This window comes from Chenopodium quinoa, unplaced genomic scaffold, assembly GCF_001683475.1.
Source record: "Chenopodium quinoa cultivar QQ74 unplaced genomic scaffold, ASM168347v1, whole genome shotgun sequence".
In the NCBI taxonomy this organism is placed as follows: Eukaryota; Viridiplantae; Streptophyta; class Magnoliopsida; order Caryophyllales; family Amaranthaceae; genus Chenopodium; species Chenopodium quinoa.
The window spans coordinates 3,011,207-3,027,858 of NW_018745413.1; the positions used below are offsets into that span (position 1 = coordinate 3,011,207).

Below are 16,652 nucleotides of genomic sequence, written 5' to 3' on the forward strand. Positions count from 1 at the left end.
CTCAATCAGGAAGTAGGATCGAGCAAACAATGCGAAAAACCGGTCAAAATTAGAACGCATATTTCTGGCTTGGTATTGGAAGAACTTGGCGCCAGCGAACAGAGGCCGGCGCCGCGATTTGGCTCTGGCGCCTGGCGACAAGAGTTGTCGCCTGACGCCAGAGTTAAATCTTCGGCGCTAGACTCTGTTTTCTGACGCTAGTTCCTACATGCCTCAGCAGCTTTCTGTGCTCGATAAAATTTTCCAGTTTCACGCAGCATTATTTCGATCCTAATTGTGAAAGATATTTTTCAAATTTCCTACGTGTAAAAATCCTATGTTTTTAACTCATTACGGATGGTCTTTCCAATGAGATCTTTTTTATGCATATGACAATAATGTTAATCAAAATTACGCACATGAAATACTTAGAACGTTTTGAGTCTCATTCACTCATTCTAAATCATTGACGAAACAAATTCAGGAATTAAAATAGAAATCCTCCCCAGTGGAGTCGCCAAAAACTGTAGGGAATATTTCAAGCGTTATCCCAAACTTGAACCCTACTGTGATCATACACTAAAGTACAGTGGCATCCGAAGGGAAAGAAGATAGAGCAAAAGAGTCACCAACAAGTTTTAGGAACTTGTAAACCGTTCACGAGGTGAAGGTTACAACCCTTAACGATCCAAGAGATCATCAACTCCAATAGGTCTTGAACCATGACTGGTAGTTTGGGGATGAAGGTACAAATCCAACCTAAAAGAGATTGAACCTGCCCTAATAATAGGCCTCTACTTTATTCTGATCGTATTCATGTGCGCTTTCTGACTAACATGCAATTAATAGGATTAACCCTAAACCTGTTTATCTATGTTGGTTGAATATTAATGCACAAATAAATCTATTATTGGCGATCACTTGAATTATAATCATATTAACCATAAACAAGATTATTAATTATCTTATTAAGCGTGATTACAAGTATCAATTCCCTTTAAACATGCATAAAAGGCGTGATCAAGCAATAATAAAAAAATCAAGCAACAAGATAATAATAATATATAATCATGTTAAAGCATAATAATAATAGCAAGATCCTAGGCATGATACTAACAAGATTAATAACAAACCCTAGCATGTCACTAAACAATAAAAATCAAAGCTTTAACCCTAACATGATACTAACAATCATAAATATTAGGAAGAACATAAAAGGCATCATACTTTTAATCATACTTGGTATTAAAGTTACCCTAAACATGATACTAGGAATCATAATAACAACCTAAGCATGACTTCTATATAATAACATCAATAAAAACCATTAAAGTACTTACTTGGATGTCTCGTATCTCTTTCTAATAATAAAATACACACGTTAGTAACTTCAAGGAAAATAATAAAATAAACAATTAAATTAAATAATAATTGAAAGAGAGATTTAAGACCAAACCCTCAAAAATTAAAACCTTTCACGTCTAGGGCGAAGGCAATTTCGAATTATGCTAGGTGTATCTAAGTCTTGCGAATGCGGAATTTCGTATTTGAGAAAAGGCTAGTTTAGAAAAGAGAGAGAGAGAGTAAGAGTTATCAAGAAAATCTTGATGAGAGTTGGTGAATGAAATCGGAGTTTTTAGCACGTTATTTATAGAGAAAATCAGCCAAAAAGATAAAACATCAAAAACAGAGTTCTAACGCAAAAAACCAAGTTAGCGCCAAACGCTGACCTTAGCGCCAGGCGCTACAGCTGGCGTTTGGCGCTGACTCAGAAATTCACGCGTTTTCTTAAAACCAGATAGAAATTGCCTTACAGGAGGATAAAATCGTATTTTCCTTAAAAAAACGTTCTTTGATTCTGATTAAAACTCTAAAAAGTCAACAAAAGTCAATTTATCAATGCTAATCGAATTAGGAATGAAAAGAACCTTCTAGAAGAATCTAGAAGACTAAAACCATTCCTAATTGCTTTAGGAATGATAAATCCATATTAGGCTCTCCTCTAGATCATTGGGCCGTATATAAGGCTCAAACCGGGCCCAGTTTAGTAATTTGGTCCTAACTTCCTCAATATTCATCGGAATTGGGCTTATAATATATCGTTGGAAAGCTCTTTTCAACCCCTTCCAACTAAACTATTATTGGACCCATATCATGGACCAACCAAACTATATTGGCTGTTTTCTTAAAATAGGTTTTCAAAAACAGAGAGAAGAGAAAAGAAATTAAAACTTTCCGCAACACTAAACTTTCCACACTTTCACTTCATTCGATTATGATTCGACGCGAAAGGTACTCATCACGGGTTTGGTTTTGGGGAGACACAAATGGGTGTCTAAAATAATAATTAGTAGTTAGTTATAAGATTTCAGCATTTCATTTTCTTGATTTCTTATCTGTTGATCATTGGAAACATTGAAACTAGAAAGCTTTAATAACTAAAAGAAGCCTTCGTTTAACATCTAAAAGGAGCCTTCTGTGCAGTAGAGCAAACTACCAATTCACAACAAGTTTAGAGAAGTAGGCTTTGGGTATAAGGTATTACAGTACTCATCTGCTTTATTCCTTGTTTGTTTGAAAAGGATTTAGTACACTTAAGATCAAATTAAAGGTTACTATGTCAATCATAATTAACACTATATCATAATAATCAGTATTTAAAAGATATAAAGTTTCCAAGAATGTAATTACAAATAAAAGGTAACCATGTAACAATGCAGGTTACTATGATAAAATATAGTGTTCTTAAGACTATCAGAGCATATACTTATTATTAAAATTTGGTGTTTTGGCACCAAATTCTCTATGCTTCCTTCTCTTCCCCTTTTTTATGTAGTCATAGCTTCATGGAATCCTTTTATTTGATTGGCTTCCTTTAGTTTTGGCACGAGCTGGGTTCAGTACTTGAACCACACTAGATGAAGTTTCTTCTGAATTCTCTTCTACACCTGTAGTGTTCTGAGTTAAGTTCATAGCAGAAATAATCTCATCAATTGCACTTAAATCTTTTGCAAAGCTTTCTTCTAAGAATTTCCTTGCTTGTTCAAACTTGTGGCTCTTAAGGATTAGACTATAATACTTCCTCACCATGTGTAGCCGCCAAGGTGTGAAGTTGTTTAATGTCCCCTTCATCCTTTGCTCTGCCTCCATACTTTCCCTAACTTTATCCTTAGCCATTTTAGTCCACCTGAAAGATATGTATTGCTCTGAGATTATTTTCACAACAGAATGCATGTGTAAGATTCTAATGCTATGGAAGCATAACCAACCCGATTCTTCAAAATTCTTGCATGGACATTGAATTGTTTGGTTAACTGGATCATAAGTTACTGCTTGAGTTGTGCCATCTTTGCCTTCAAGGTACACTTGGTAAACCATTTTTCCTCCATTAATGAATATCAGTTTAGTTTGAGATCCAATGGCTAGGTTGAATTCTTCTTCAAAGTCCCATAATAATGTATGTGTGTAAATCTCAGCAGCATGTTTTAGTAAGGTAGACATTGGATAGCTTGAAGTAGGAATTAATTTTGTGCTATTGAACTCATAAAAATCCTCATTCTTTCTCCAAGTCCTCACTGTCTTCTGAAATATGTTGTAGAATTCTATTAAACTTGTTTTCTTGTTTGCTTTGAATCCCACTGCATGATTTGTGCTCTAACTTCTCTGTGATGACAAGATTCCCGCGGAGAAAAAGTCCTTACCTAGAGTTGTTGACCACTTATGCTTTAGTGAGTATAACCTTTTGAACCAACTGTCATTTTTCAGCTTGTACTTTGTCGTCATTGAATCCCAACATACTTCAAACTGAGCTTCGGTAATACAACCACTCAAGCATTTCATGAAAGCAGCCTTGAATGTGTCATTACTCTTCAAAACTCCAAATCTTGTTACAACATTTTGAATCAAGTGCCATTGACATAGTCTATGTCTAGTATTTGGAAATAACTACATATTTTTATACAGTTACTATAGTTTCAAAAATGGTTGCTGCATTTAAAATAGAGGTAACTAAATATAATTTCAGTACAAACATATTTATATATAGTGGTATTCAAAAAGTTCCTTCAAAATTAGAAATTACCTTTGGTATTGCTGCTACCATGGCTGCATCTTGGTCTGTAAACAGTGAGACAGAACATTTACCACCCATTGCCTTTTTGAAGGTCTCAAATAGCCACATAAATGAATATGTGGTCTCATCACCAATAAAAGAACAAGCAACATAGTGTTCTTGCAGTGGTTGTTTATTCCTACAAAGGGTGCGCAAATGAGGTTGTAACGATTCGTCCTATATGTGGTGTCAAATACACTGACATCCCCATATATTTTATAATCTTCAAGCATCATGGAATCCCTCCAAAACAAGTTACAAACCCTTCCATATGCATCCAACCTTACTTTGAAAAAGAAGTTAGGGTCCTCAGAATAAGCTTCCTGTAATTTGTCACAAACTACTTAAGAATCTCCTCCTTCAATGGCCTTTATTTTCAGTTTATAACAATAATTCATGTGGTCTTTCACTATATGACCAATAGCATCTTCTCCTCCAGCTTTATTTGACATGTAATTAAAGGATTCCATAGGTTTTAGTCCAGATTCTTGCATGGCCTCAATCGCTTGCCCTTTAATTCCAGTCATTGCACTCTCTGAACGGTGGAAATGGTTCCATTGTGGTCTAGTGAGTGGATGATTGTGCACCAACACATGCTGAACTATCTAAAATTTCCCCTCCTTATTCAATTTAGCTATTATCAAAGCATTACAGTTTGTCCTTGTTATTGGAACTCTCCTACTTTGTCTTGTTTTTTTTTTTACCGAAGAACTTTCCTCTGTCAAGAGTTCTTCTGGAATTTTTTCCTTCTTTTTACCGGAATTTCTTAGTCCATCTGCAAAGCATACAAAGAACTTTTTGGTGATGATATCTTTAGTTTCGATTTTGCTTGTTTGTTTTGCTTTTCTAACACTAAAACCAACTGCAGCAACATGTTGACAATACAATTCATGTATTTCCGCAAGTGCTGCTCGAGTTTCTCCTACTAACCAACCATTAATATCATCAATATTATTTGCACCTGTTATTTATTTGCACCATCCATAATAATCATTTATACAAGTCAAATTGGAGATATCAGAATAGTTTTAACAAAAATAGATCACTATACTATCATTAAATATGTTACGTAAAATGTTTTGAGAGTATTCCAGTGATAAAAAAAATGTTTTCTCTCTCTAGATTTTTTACTCTCTCGCATGATCCATAAAGGAACTACCATCTTGTCTAGGCAAGGTGGACTTGGGAGTTCTTGTTAGGGATTAAGATAGCTTTCTTTCTCAAATTGTTTTCTTTTTACAGGTTTCAGCCTTCGAGGATTCCCCAAGCTCTATCCTGTTCTAGTTTCCTTTCCTTTCTTAAGCCTAGCTCTCTTTTTATATGTCTCAATGACATTACAATCACCTTCTATAACAACTGAAATTGACATGGTTGATTCCATTTGTAACAATCATGACAATAATGTTGAGAACAATCATGATAGTATTGTTACTCCTACTGACAAGTCATCAATCACGCAGCAAAAGGAAGTGCAAAATACTTCTTTGATATCAAATCGAGAAGTGGATATGACTATGTTAGATAGCAATGAGGTTGTTATTAGCCATAATAAAGTTAATAACCCGCCTATCTCCTACGATTCAAAAACAATCATTTAGAGAAGCAGTTCAACCATCCTCTCAATGGTTTGATGAAGCTCGTAAGATAGTTGTAACTTCTACTGAGTGGGAGGATGAAGCTTATACCCCCCTGGTCCTGCTAAGGCAGTCTCCTTCCCGAAAGATACTCTACAAAAGCTAAGACAACCACAGAAATGAACCTTGATGGGGAAATGTTTGGGTATTTCTGTAAGACCGTCTTTAATAACCCAAAGAGTGAGGGAAATGTGGAGGCCCCAAGGAACTCTAGAGGTCATTGATTTAGGTAAAGATGTCTATCTTTTTCGTTTCTCTATCCAAGATGATTATAAAAAGGCCTTACTAGGAGGACCATGGTTTATAATGGATCATTACTTAATGATCACCAAATGGAGGCCAAACTTTAGACCTTCAATGAATCCTTTTGATAGGATGACCGTTTGGATTCGATTCCCAGAATTACCCGTCGAGTATTATGATAAAGAGGCTCTTTTCGACATCGCCAAGCTAGCAGGGATTCCAATTCGAGTTAATTATGCAACTGATCATATCACTAGAGCAAGGTATGCAAGGGTATGCCTTGACATTGACCTTACTAGTCCTTTGATCTCTAAAGTTTGGGTGGGAAATAGTTGGCAAATAATTGAATATGAAAATATTCAATGCCTATGTTTCCTTTGTGGAAAAATTGGACACTCTAAGGAGCGTTGTTCTCTAAAAATTGTGGAAAATATTGTCCAACCTACTACTTCTACCTCAAAAGATGAGTTGAATTCCACTTCCAAACCATCTTCTTCAACTTCTACCCCTAATATGGGGGTCTTGGTTTCCCACCAAAATTCTGACTATGGACTATGGACTATGGTTTCCAATAAGAAAAAAAAATTACACCTCAAAGACTATTAAAAAAACCAACCAACCCACTTTCTCTAAAGCTTGTCAAGGCCCAAACCCGAACCCAAAAGTTCAACTAAATCCCAATCCAATTCCTAGCCTACCCACCACAAAACAGAATAACTTCCCCAAAAATACTTCTAAAATTTCACCTTCTAATCCTTCAGCTTCCAATTCCTTTGCTTTACTAGACACCACCAATGAAATCACTACCAATAATTTAATTAATAAAATAATAAATAACAATGATAGCCTCCACATTGAAAATACCAAATCAAATCCCCCAAATCTCTCTTCCCTACCCTCACACGCTTCCCCTCCATCCCCAATTTGCTTAAGCTCAGACATAGTTAGCCACTTGGCAACCATGGAATCAGCATCAACAATTGGCGATTCAAACCCCTACTACCACCAATTCTTGCCTTTTAAACTCCCCTATTCTCACTTCTATTTCACAGAACAAAAACATCCCAGAAAACAAAACCTTGCCTCTTACCAACAATGGAGAAAAACATATCGAAATTACCTCCGGTACGACCACCACGCCGATTGGCGAGGATAAACACGAGGAGCAGCACCCCACCTCCATGGATGCGACCTTTGTCAAGTCAATTAATCCCTCACTCTCGCCCTCTATAGGGCTCTCCAATCATCCAAGCTCAACCTCTGTTAATGAGACAACCTTTCAATCCATTTCCCTATCCATCACCACCACCACCTCATTTTTCTTTCAACCCTGCACTAACTCCGACCATGACCCCCTCCTAAATCCGAAATTTAGTGCAAAATCCACCAACACTCTCAATTCAGACTCCACCCATCTCGAATCCTCTATTTTGGTCCTTGATAGAAACCCCTCCGACTCCAGAGAAAATAGCTTTGATGTACAACACCGTCTTCCAAATTACCAAGTTCTTCTATTACTGACTTTGTAGGTGAGTGTTTTAATAAGGGAGCTATTCCTAGCAACATAAATGATTCTTATATTTCTCTTATACCCAAATGTGATAACCCCACCTCTATGAAGGATTTCCGTCCTATTGGGCTATGCAATATTATTTATAAGATTATTACCAAATGTATCTCTAATAGATTAAAGCCCTACATGAATGATCTTATTAGCCCTTTCTAATCTAGTTTTATTCCGTCTAGATCCATTGATGAAAACATTATTATTATTAAAGAGGTGGCTCATCACTTCAATAAAGTTTATAAAACGGCTAACTTAATGGCCCTAAAAATTGACCTTTCCAAAGCTTTCGATAGTTTAGAACGGTCCTTTATAAAAGATACTCTAATACATTTTAGCATCCCTCTTAAAATGATTAATCTAATTATGAGTTGTATTTGCACTCCTAATATTTCCCTTTTGTGGAATGGTGAAATTACTAACCATTTTCTTCCGGAAAAAGGCATTCGCCAAGGTGATCCTCTTTCTCCTTATATCTTTGTCCTTTGTTTAGATTGTCTTTCTTGCATGATCTAAGCCAAAGTTAATGAAGATATATGGAAACCTATGAAAATTGCTAAAGATATTAATATATCTCATTTATTTTACGCTGATGATGTGTTTTTGTTTGGCAAAGCTTCCTCCTCTAATATTCATGTTATGATGGAAGTTTTTAACCATTTTAAACAAATCTCTGATCTTTCTATTAATATTCAAAAATCTTCAGTCATTTTTCCTAGGAAAATGGATTATAATATCAGGAAATCTATCTGTGATATATGTAGCATAACCAATACTACTAATTTTGGAAAATATCTAGGTATTATTATTAGTCACAAATGTTTAAATCATCTAGACTATTTCCCTTTACTTGATAAAACTTGTGCTAAAATCTAAGGGTGGCAAGCTAAGCTTTTAAACATGGTTGGCAGGTGTACTCTCATTAAATCGGTTCTTAATTCTTACCCCGTTTATGCCATGCAAACTAATATTTTGCCTTCTAATGTCCTCCTTGAGCTTCAAAAGAAATGTAAGCAATTTCTTTGGAATAGGGTTAATAGATAGATACATTCCTAGAACCAATTGGAAAGTCATTTGTGATCCCATGTCTTAAGGGGGTCTAGGTATTAGAGATTTGAAAAGATGGAATCTTTCTTTTATGGTCAAGCTTGGTTGGAAAATTTTAACTCAACTTGATAAATTATGGGTAAAAATTCTAATCAATAAATACCTAAGATATAGTAATTTCATAGATTATAATCCCAAAAAAAACTGATTCTATAATTTGGAAAGATATCCTTGCTGGGAGAGAAATCCTAAAATATGGAAGTATAATTAATATTGGTGATGGGGAAGACACTTCCCTTTGGTTCCATCATTGGATTGGTGATTTTCCTTGTATCTTATTCCCAATATTAGAATTCCTAATTCTAGAGGTCATTGGAGGGTTACTAACATTATTAGAGACAACTGTTGGTATTTAGATAATATTAAGCATTTCATCCCTGATTCTATTTTTTCCCTTATTCTAGCACATCCTCTCCCTACCCTTGTCCATGTTAAAGATATACTAAGATGGACTCTAGACAAGAGTGGCTCTTTTACCATAAAATCAGCATACAACTCTACTCTCCCTCCTTGTAACCTAAATTCTTCTTCTCTTCCTAATCTTTATTGGAAAAACTTATGGAAAATAAAGGCTCCCTATAAATACAAAATGTTGCTTTGGAATTTAGAAAGGGATATCTTACCAACAGGAACTACTCTCAAGAAAAAAATTGTCTCTTTTGACCCTTTTTTGTATAAGATGTGAAGCTCCTTTAGAGGACTCCATCCATATCTTTAAGGACTGTCCAAATTCTACCTCCTTTTGGTTTCTCATTTTCAAGAATTATTACTCTCCTACTTTTGATTTAAACACTTTTTATAACTCAAACCTTGCTGAGTGGTTAGCTTTTAATTTAAAAGGTGATTCTTCTTGGAAAATTATTTTTGTGGTTTCTATTTGGCATTTATGGAAAACTAGAAATATGGCCATCTTTGATCAAAAAATGCTTTTCATCCAATCCACTTTTAAAAAGTTTCAAGTTGATTATCTTGGTTACTTAAAATTAAAGCGGGGAAATATGGACTCAGCTGCTTCTTCAAGCTCTTCTGCCAGCAGAATTTGGGCTCCTCCTCACAGGGGCTATTTTAAGCTCAACACGGATGGATCTTGGATGAACCTTGAGAATGCAGGAGGGGGAGGTGTAATTAGATGTCAAAAAGGTCTATGGCAGGATGGTTTTGCAGTCAATTTCAATGTTGCTAGTGCAACTTCTGCTAAACTCCTTGCTATTAGAGAAGGACTGCTCATTGCTTGGAAGAGAAAGATTGAAATTCTTGAACTAGAAACAGATGCAGATGCTTTGTCTAAGATGCTTAAAAACCCAGAAGCTTTCTTGGATAATGACCTTGGGAACATCATCAGGGATGTTGCTGCTCTTCTCAACAGGAATTGGAAAGTTACCATTTTTTTCATGCAAGAAGAACTTGCAACTTTGTTGCTGACAAATTAGCTACTATTGGAAGAACAAGAGTCAAGAAGGGTGAGAAAGAAAACTACTTCTTTCCTCCTCCAGAAGTTTTTGATTTGTATGCTTCTGAAATCCCAGAATATCAAGCCACTGATCAAGGAATTGCCTTGCCTGCTACTAGCTACTGCCCATGAATTTTCAACTGTTGTTTTAGTGCTGCCTAATAGGCCTTTTGCTAAGTACTTACCTAGTACTACAAACTATATTTACTGCTTTCTGCTCTTTATTTTCTGTTATCTTTTAAGCTTTACTCTACTATCCTGGTTGCAAAACATGCACCAGTCTCTGCTGCTTTTGATCAAGTGAAAGTTACCACTTTGATGTAATATATGGTTCCTCTTTTGCGTAAAAAAAAAAAAAAAAAAAAAAAAAAAAAAAGGTTTTTCTAAGCTATGCCCTCAACGTTGTTGAGTTTCTAAGAAGTGTCTATGCTTTTTCAAAATTACAAGTTGTGCCCTCCAACTTAAGTTGTTTGATCAACCGTACCCTCTAACGTAAACTCGACGTTGGAATTGTAAATAAATAGGAAGTAATAAGAAGCGGATGAGAAAAAAGAATAAGAAATACACCGAGATCTTGACATATCCATGGTTGCTTTTAGAAGAAAGAAGAAAAGGCAGATAAGAAAATTTGGAAAAAAATGTTAAATTTTAACCTACTTATATAACTCTCTCCAAAGTGTGGTAATGAACCGTTAACACAACTACTAACATTGGATTAATGTTATAGGGTACGGTTGAATAAACACCTTAAGTTGGAGGGTATATATTGTAATTTTAAGAAAGCATGAGCACACCTTAGAAACTCAATAACCTTGGGAGCATAGCTATAACTACTGTAAACCTATTTAATTTTCAATCCACATAAATTACGCACAACTAGTTTCAATAATACGAATTAATACCTAAATGCCTAATTTAATTTTCCAAACAAACAATTGCAATTGCATAATCGCTTAAATTCACATTATCAAATTCTAAAATCAAATTGCATAATCGTATAATACCTTGATCTTGCATTAGAGGTTGATTATTCTCATGAACTTCATTCTCATCCTCAGCTTCAATAATAGTTTGTTCTCCATCTTCAACAACTTCGTTCAGATTGAAATTGATGACATTAATATCAAAGTTTTCTGTAGTGTCCTGTATATTTTGATTTAGATCCAATTCAATTGATTGTATAGAAGAATTCTCCATGAATTTTGAAGAAATGGATTGATTAGGGATGAATTATAAACCTTAGAATTGATTTGAGAAAATTCGAGCTCTGGGAAATTTGAGAAAGAAAAAAATTCAAGCTCTGGAAATTTGTTAATGGCGTCGAAATAAAGCTTGGGAAAGAAGTTAGTATGTTGGGCTGGGAAAAAATAGATTCCAGTGGGCTTTCCTTTTTGCAGCTTGGTTAGTTTCGCACGTGAGACTTATAGTCCACACAAGAATTTTTGCCAAGCAAGCCCTTACTTCTGCACAAAAAGCTGATTCTGCAATCCCATAGTTTCCCCCTCCATCATACACTCTATCTCTGTTGTTTCCAGCAAAAATCCAACCAATCCCTATTTGCTTTGTATTCCTATCCCATGAGCCATCAATTTGGATCAGATAATCATACCCCCCTTACTTCTCTTTTCCCAGGTTAGGTTAGCTGCTGGGAAACCAGGAGGGAAAAGGGGGTCGCGGCTTCTAATACAATCTTAATCTGTTGTCTCAAACCATTGCAGTTGTTTCCTGCATTGCTGTTGGTTTCTTCTAACCGTAGCCACATTTCCTTTATCCTGTCTAAAGACTCTGTCATTCCTAAGCTAGTCACCCATAGACTCCACAAGGTTATAACTAGAGTCTTGATATGCTCACTAAACATGTTATCCTTGCTATATATTTGAATCCATTTCTTTAAAGTAGTATCATGATTAAAATTCACATTGGTTACCATATTACTACTACAAATCTCCGTGGCAATTCCACAAAATCTGAAAATATGTTGTGTCGTTTCGTCCTCCCCACAATAATCACAAGAGGTGTTTAAGTCCACTCCTCTAAGAGAAATTAACTTTTGCAGCTATTCCATCATGATAGACTTTCCATAAGAAATTTTTCTATTTTTGAGGGAGATTCAGGCGCCACAAAATTGAAGAAAAACGAGCCTGTTCTTCAGAAGTTATACTGTTTCCCTGCTCTTTATCTCCCAGGCATTTATAACCTGATTTAATCGTGAATTTACCTGTCAAGTTGTGCTTCCAATACAACTATCTTGTTCTTCTGAGTTTGGCAGCTCCATGGCTAAAATCTCTCTTGCATCTGATGCCTCAAACCACATTCAACATCTTCCCTCTTCCAAGTCATACTGTTGTGATCAATAAGTTATGACACTTTTAAGTTCCTTGCACTTACTAAAGTATGCTATGATCAATAAGAAAGTCTTAAGTTACGATTTAAATTTATAGTTTGAAGCTCTTAAATCGTTTGTTTACCTTTTCCAATCACTTTCTCAAAATATGTGTCAAAACTTGGCACTTCCTCCGTTCTAATTTAGTTGACGCGTTTAATTCAGACACATATATTAAGGAGATGAGAGGAAATGATAAAACATGTGGGGTACACTAGCAAATGCAAGGTACAAACGTGTCAACTAAAAATAAACTTCCTAAAAAGGAATACGTATCAACTAAAAAAACGGAGGTAAGTTTATAAATAGCCTAAAAGTCAAACGTGTTATTTATGAACGATGTAAATAATCTAGTTCATTTCAAAAACAAGTTTAAACCTTTTTTTTAAGGAAAACGTTAGACAATAATATTATTAAATAGAATCCGCTAACAGTTCAAGACTTTGCGGGAATCGACCCATACAAACGAATTCCAAACAACCATGAGTATCCCATCTTGCTATATGGTGGGCTACCATGTTACCTTCCCTTCTACCATGAGAGGAAATAAAAAGCATTAAAAACTTTGAAACATGCTAATATTATCATAAATTAACCATATTGGAGAGCAACCTCTGAAACCGTTGTTGATTGCCACACACAGAAGAAGAGTCACCTTCCAACCATACTTGCATCATGCCCAAGCGCTTAGCAGTCCCAAAATGCACTAAAATGCACTGTTGATGCCTTTGCACACTCCTCCCACACACCCACAACTTGTCTAACCGCTGGTCGGATGAGCTCCCCCTCCCCCAAATGGTTTCTTGCCACTAGGAAGTAGTTACATGAGCATCCACATTTACTTTAAATTAATAAACCTTCTGAAGGACATTGCCACATTGTGAATGAGAATTGCACCCCACACAAATCATCCCCTACTACATGCATACAAAAGAGTTTTTGCTTGACCGCAGCACTAGGGGTGTTCAAATTCGGGTACCCAGAGTTCCGGGTAATTGGTATTTCGTCCCATGTCCCGACCCGAATATCTCGGGTACCCGAATTATTCGAGTCGGGACATCGGGTACCCGGATATTCTCATTCTCTCATTCTCTAATTGGCATTCCCTCATTCTCAAAAAGCTCAAACACTCAAATACCAAGAAAAGCACGCATAATATAATCATAAACATCACCAATTCAAAAGCTAAGAATGAATTAATTAACCACAATCAAACAAATACTCAGTAAATTAATAATCTTTTAATAAAATTCAATTACAAGAATAAGAGAACAATAATGGAATCTTTCTCTTGAAAACTTCGTGGAGTTCGGCCCGTTGCTTCATCTTCTTCTACAAGACTGCCGCTGCTTCATCTTCATCTTCTTCGTGGCGATTCGGCTTCAAAACTTAGGGGTTAGCAGAAGTAGGGATAATTAATTAATTAGGCGTTGAAATTGGCGGATGAAAATGAAGGAAGGTTCAACAAAGGCGGAAGGAGAGAGAAGATGGAGGTAATGAGAGTGAAGTGAGACCAAATTCACCATTGTAAGGAAGCAGATCTATGAGGAGAGATAGAGAGAGAGAGAGAGGAAGAGAGAGAGCGACAGAGGGGGGTTTTTTCTTAAGGAATGAGAACCCTAATGGGCTGGGCTAAAGTTTGAGTTTTTTTTTTAAAAATTAATTTATTTTCGGGAATTCGGGTACCCGGGTAGTAAAAATTGCGACCCATGTCCCGAAAAAATAGTTTTTTTCCCCAAATTTCTCATCGGATATTTACCGGGTCATTGGGAAATCGGATCGGGTTTTTTTGAACACCCCTAAGCAGCACACCCCTTGCACATTCGCCACAAGAAGTGGCTAAGTTTTGGGAGGCCGCAAAACTTCCATATAATGCACCAAGCTTCCTACTCTTCATCCTCTGCCCCAACATCAACACCATTAATTTGACCTATTCTTCCAAGCCGGTACCTAGATTTTACATTATAAACACCATTTTTAGATGGCCTCCAAATCTACGAATCATTAGGCATAGATATAGATAGCGGTATCTGAGGAATGGAAGTACACTCATCCGACAAAAATAATTCTTGCAGACTCGCAGTGCCTTAGTGGTCCAACAAGCAGAAGGTGTATCAATCAACTGCGACACCTGCAAATCCGGATCATAAAGCGGACCATGTGTAGAAGGTTTTGCTGGTGTCTCAGGTAGCCATGCATCAAACCAAACGCGAGCACGAAGCATCTATTCCATTTTCAATTCTCTACCAGTAAGCTTATGAAACCCATTTGGGATCTGAGGATAAAAAATAATAATAATTCTAGTCTTTACAGTAATTTTTACTAAATATGTTTTAAAATTCCATTGGATTCCAGAAGTGTCCAAACAATTGAGCAAGACTGCAATAAGTTGAATAAAAAATCTGTACAATATGTGATTGTGATTACCCTATGTATTTAGCTCTCAACTGTTTATAATTTTTTTCATTGAATCAACAAAAACGTACACTAAAAACAAGGTATTAAATTAAGAGATTAACAAAGTATAATGTAAAGCTATTTACACTTAATTTTGTCCATTTAGAAGACAATTGTATTATTATAATGAGGTATACATGAGGAAAGCAACTTAAGTCCTGTTGATCATGTAATTTCTTCCAACAACTTCGAGTAATACTTTGCCTGTCGACTGAGTATATGATGAACTGTCATTGCCATGTCCATTGTAAATTCTATGAGACCAAACACTTCGGAAAAGCATGGAATCGCAATCACTTGAGGAGTACTGCACGCTTCACTTCCCACAGTACAGTTCTTGAAAAGACTGATAGGCTTGACGGAAATTGCAATAGTATCAGTATTACACCAAAGGGGAGACTACAGTTGTGGCCTTTTATACAGGGATAAAAGAGATGATTTTGAAAGGGTTAATTTTTTCTTGAACTGTGGCTGCTGCCAACCATATTGCTCTAGGAACTCCTCGATCAACCTGATAGATCACCGGGAAAAAAAATTAAAAAAATAAAATTAGAATAACACCAAAGGGATAGGCATACTAAAAACATCAATTGATCTCCAGTTATTACATGCTACAAATAGACTTCTGGGAAGCTGCCATTTCACGGTCAGGAAATGAATCGTCCAAGCGATAACTCAACCACACATAAAGCTCCAAGACCTTCATCAAAGAGATACTTATGTTAAATATGTTTAAGGAGCTGTAAGTTACAGTAAATTGAAAATAGATCTGTCAAAATAGGAATAATTCCATTTCTTCAAGGCCAAAATATTATATTTGAGATCTATCATGCATAATTTGCATCCTTGAGTTTCAATGACACTAAAGAGAAACGGAGAATAAAAGTTGACAAAATTTGTATGACAAAGATTAACAACATAATCCCTTAATTCTAACTTTATACACCCTCCGTATTTTAATACTTGCTACAATTTTCTTTTTGCGGCCATAATTTGTTACTTGCTCCATTTCCACTTTTGGAAACTTAAAACAATATTTACAATTTTTCTTCCCACTAATGGTCCCCTCATATCAAATTATAATATTTTTCATATTCTCTCTCTTCCCCACTTATACTCACTAGTAGATTTTATTTATTCTTCAACCAACCCCACTTCTATCACAAAACAATACTTTCTACTCCTTCCGTGTTTTAATAAGTGTTACAGTTTGACGGGCACATAGTTTTAGGCGATTTAACTAACTTAAATAAAATAAGAGGTAAGTGGGGTAGTTGGAGTATTAAAGAATTGTAAAAGAAAGATAGTTGAGTTAAAAGTTTATTAAAAAGTAATGAATGTGATAGGAAAGATATACTTAAAAAAAAAATAGTAGTGGATTTAGGTGGGGACCATGAGAGGAGAGAGATATAATATTTAAATGTAGTTTTTTGCCAAAAAAAGAAAGTATAACAGTTATTAAAGCATGGCCGCATTTGATAAGTGTAGCACTTATTAAAACACGGAGAGAGTATATAGATAACATAAAATTGAGAGAATCCAACAATGACAAGAACACCACCACCACCACCACTACCACCAGCAACTACTTTTTCAGCATCATGATGGTAATAAAATAGCCAACAATCCTCAAAAACAGCAACTCAACTAATTTCCAGTTAAAAAGAAAACACAAACTTCTTCAACTGTTTTAACACCTTCCTACATTTTCAAATTCAATTAAA

At 35.7% G+C, this 16,652-nt stretch overlaps 3 protein-coding genes across 3 annotated transcripts in view; 1 reads left to right on the forward strand and 2 right to left on the reverse strand.

Moving 5' to 3' along the window:
- Positions 1-2,823: 2,823 nt before the first annotated feature.
- LOC110713419 lies at positions 2,824-5,471 on the reverse strand. Its single transcript, XM_021891871.1, has 7 exons — positions 5,435-5,471; positions 4,795-5,051; positions 4,501-4,695; positions 4,354-4,413; positions 4,061-4,267; positions 3,778-3,924; positions 2,824-3,561 (listed from the first exon to the last, which is right to left on the reverse strand). Exons 1-7 carry the CDS (start codon positions 5,469-5,471, stop codon positions 2,824-2,826), a joined length of 1,641 nt encoding a protein of 546 aa, XP_021747563.1.
- A 382-nt stretch (positions 5,472-5,853) lies between these two features.
- On the forward strand, positions 5,854-6,573 carry LOC110713420. The gene has a single exon (XM_021891872.1). The coding sequence runs from the start codon at positions 5,854-5,856 to the stop codon at positions 6,571-6,573; it is 720 nt and encodes a 239-aa protein (XP_021747564.1).
- Positions 6,574-14,829: 8,256 nt separating this feature from the next.
- Positions 14,830-16,652, reverse strand: part of LOC110713344 (DExH-box ATP-dependent RNA helicase DExH16, mitochondrial-like) — a 42,715-nt gene continuing 40,892 nt past the window's right edge. Inside the window, exons 15-16 of the mRNA XM_021891801.1 lie at positions 15,537-15,628; positions 14,830-15,439 (exon numbers count right to left, since the gene is read on the reverse strand). Coding sequence (XP_021747493.1) covers positions 15,328-15,439; positions 15,537-15,628 — 204 coding nt within the window. The 3' untranslated portion in view covers positions 14,830-15,327. The remainder of the gene's footprint in view (positions 15,440-15,536; positions 15,629-16,652) is intronic.

What these genes read in the sequence shown, in the direction of transcription:
- LOC110713420 (XM_021891872.1), top strand. Translation starts at nt 5,854, where the DNA reads ATGGGGAAATGTTTGGGTATTTCTGTAAGACCGTCTTTAATAACCCAA.
- LOC110713419 (XM_021891871.1), bottom strand. Translation starts at nt 5,471, where the DNA reads ATGGAATCAACCATGTCAATTTCAGTTGTTATAGAAG. An exon ending in TGACAGAGGAAAGTTCTTCG is followed by an intron (nt 4,696 to 4,794) that starts GTAAAAAAAAAA and finishes GGGAAATTTTAG; the next exon opens with ATAGTTCAGCATGTGTTGGT. An exon ending in AAGATGCTATTGGTCATATA is followed by an intron (nt 4,414 to 4,500) that starts GTGAAAGACCAC and finishes GACAAATTACAG; the next exon opens with GAAGCTTATTCTGAGGACCC.